General features: G+C 45.9%; 1 protein-coding gene across 1 annotated transcript; it reads right to left on the minus strand.

Annotated features, from left to right (window-relative positions):
* Window positions 1–578: 578 nt before the first annotated feature.
* Window positions 579–1,175, minus strand: LOC140772904 (vacuolar iron transporter homolog 1-like). The gene has a single exon (XM_073115159.1). It carries the CDS (start codon window positions 1,173–1,175, stop codon window positions 579–581), a length of 597 nt encoding a protein of 198 aa, XP_072971260.1.

Genomic DNA, 1,175 nt, shown 5'->3' on the forward strand with positions numbered 1-1,175 from the left:
AAGTCAATGATAGGATTACGTTAATTTCACTATCATACCCGCCATGGAACAAGCTATCACCGATCCAACAATCCAGATTACGCTTCACTAATCATACTCAACCTTTTGAATCGACTCCAATTCAAAGGTGACGTATGTTTTTAATATATTACATATTAAAATTTTCAATCGGACCATAGTGAAACGTAATCCATTGGCAGGCTTTAGAGTGTGAAATATGCTAAGGCCTGGTTAGCCAACAACAATCCAACGTTCCAGATTTCGTGCCCCAAGACTGGTCTTTTTTCAGAAAATATCCTTAATGTTATACAATTTGCCAACAATACCCGATTAGGTAGTAAGATATGTGCCACTCTTTCTTTTTCTCAACTATGAGAAGGTAGGGTAGCTACGAGTCCTACAAAATGCAAACAATAGTGTATATGTATATATTTATTTATTTGACATTATACATGCAAACTCCTGAATTCATTTTGGTCCAATATTTACAAAAAGGCACACAATCTAGCATTGCATTCTGATTCTACGACATATAGTATAAGAACCTTTAAATCTTAAATATTATTATGACTTGTAACTCAGGTAGATGCCTCAAATCCAAAAGCTACTTTAAACAACCATGGCACTCCGTAGTAAATGGCCATGTCAGCCAAACCCCCCAACAAAGCGCGAAACAAAGACTGGGGAATGTTCAGGCCACCGAGCACAGCCCAGATCACTCCGAGCACAGCCAAAGCCAAGCTCGTCATCAGGCAGACCACCCCTACCCTGCCGGCCCACGGACCTACGAATCCACCGGCCAGGAAAGGCAGACTTGCAGAGGCCACAAACGCAAGGGCCGCTGCACCGGCCACCTTTAGCGGACTCGGGAGACGTACCCTCCTCTCCTCTTCACTCGTCGGATTCTCCACATCTCCACTCTCTCGCTTCATCTGCGCCATCTTGATGTCGTTTTGCTCGTGCACCGAGACGAATTCGCTGATGGCCTTGCGGCAGGCGTCCGTCAGGAGGACGACAACAATGGAGATGAGCATGTCGTACGTCGGACATCCCTCGCCAATCGTGAGGATGAGAACGGAGGCAGAGACCAATCCAGTCTTTGCGCCGAGAACAGCGGCCTGAAGCCATTGGGTAATCGCGGGTGCATGGATTGGAGAGGCGAGATGCAAAGGCAT

This window comes from Typha angustifolia, chromosome 2 (assembly GCF_048772165.1).
Source record: "Typha angustifolia cultivar Huaian chromosome 2, ASM4877216v1, whole genome shotgun sequence".
NCBI lineage: Eukaryota > Viridiplantae > Streptophyta > Magnoliopsida > Poales > Typhaceae > Typha > Typha angustifolia.

What these genes read in the sequence shown, in the direction of transcription:
- LOC140772904 (XM_073115159.1), bottom strand. Translation starts at nt 1,175, where the DNA reads ATGCCTTTGCATCTCGCCTCTCCAATCCATGCACCCGCGATTACCCAA.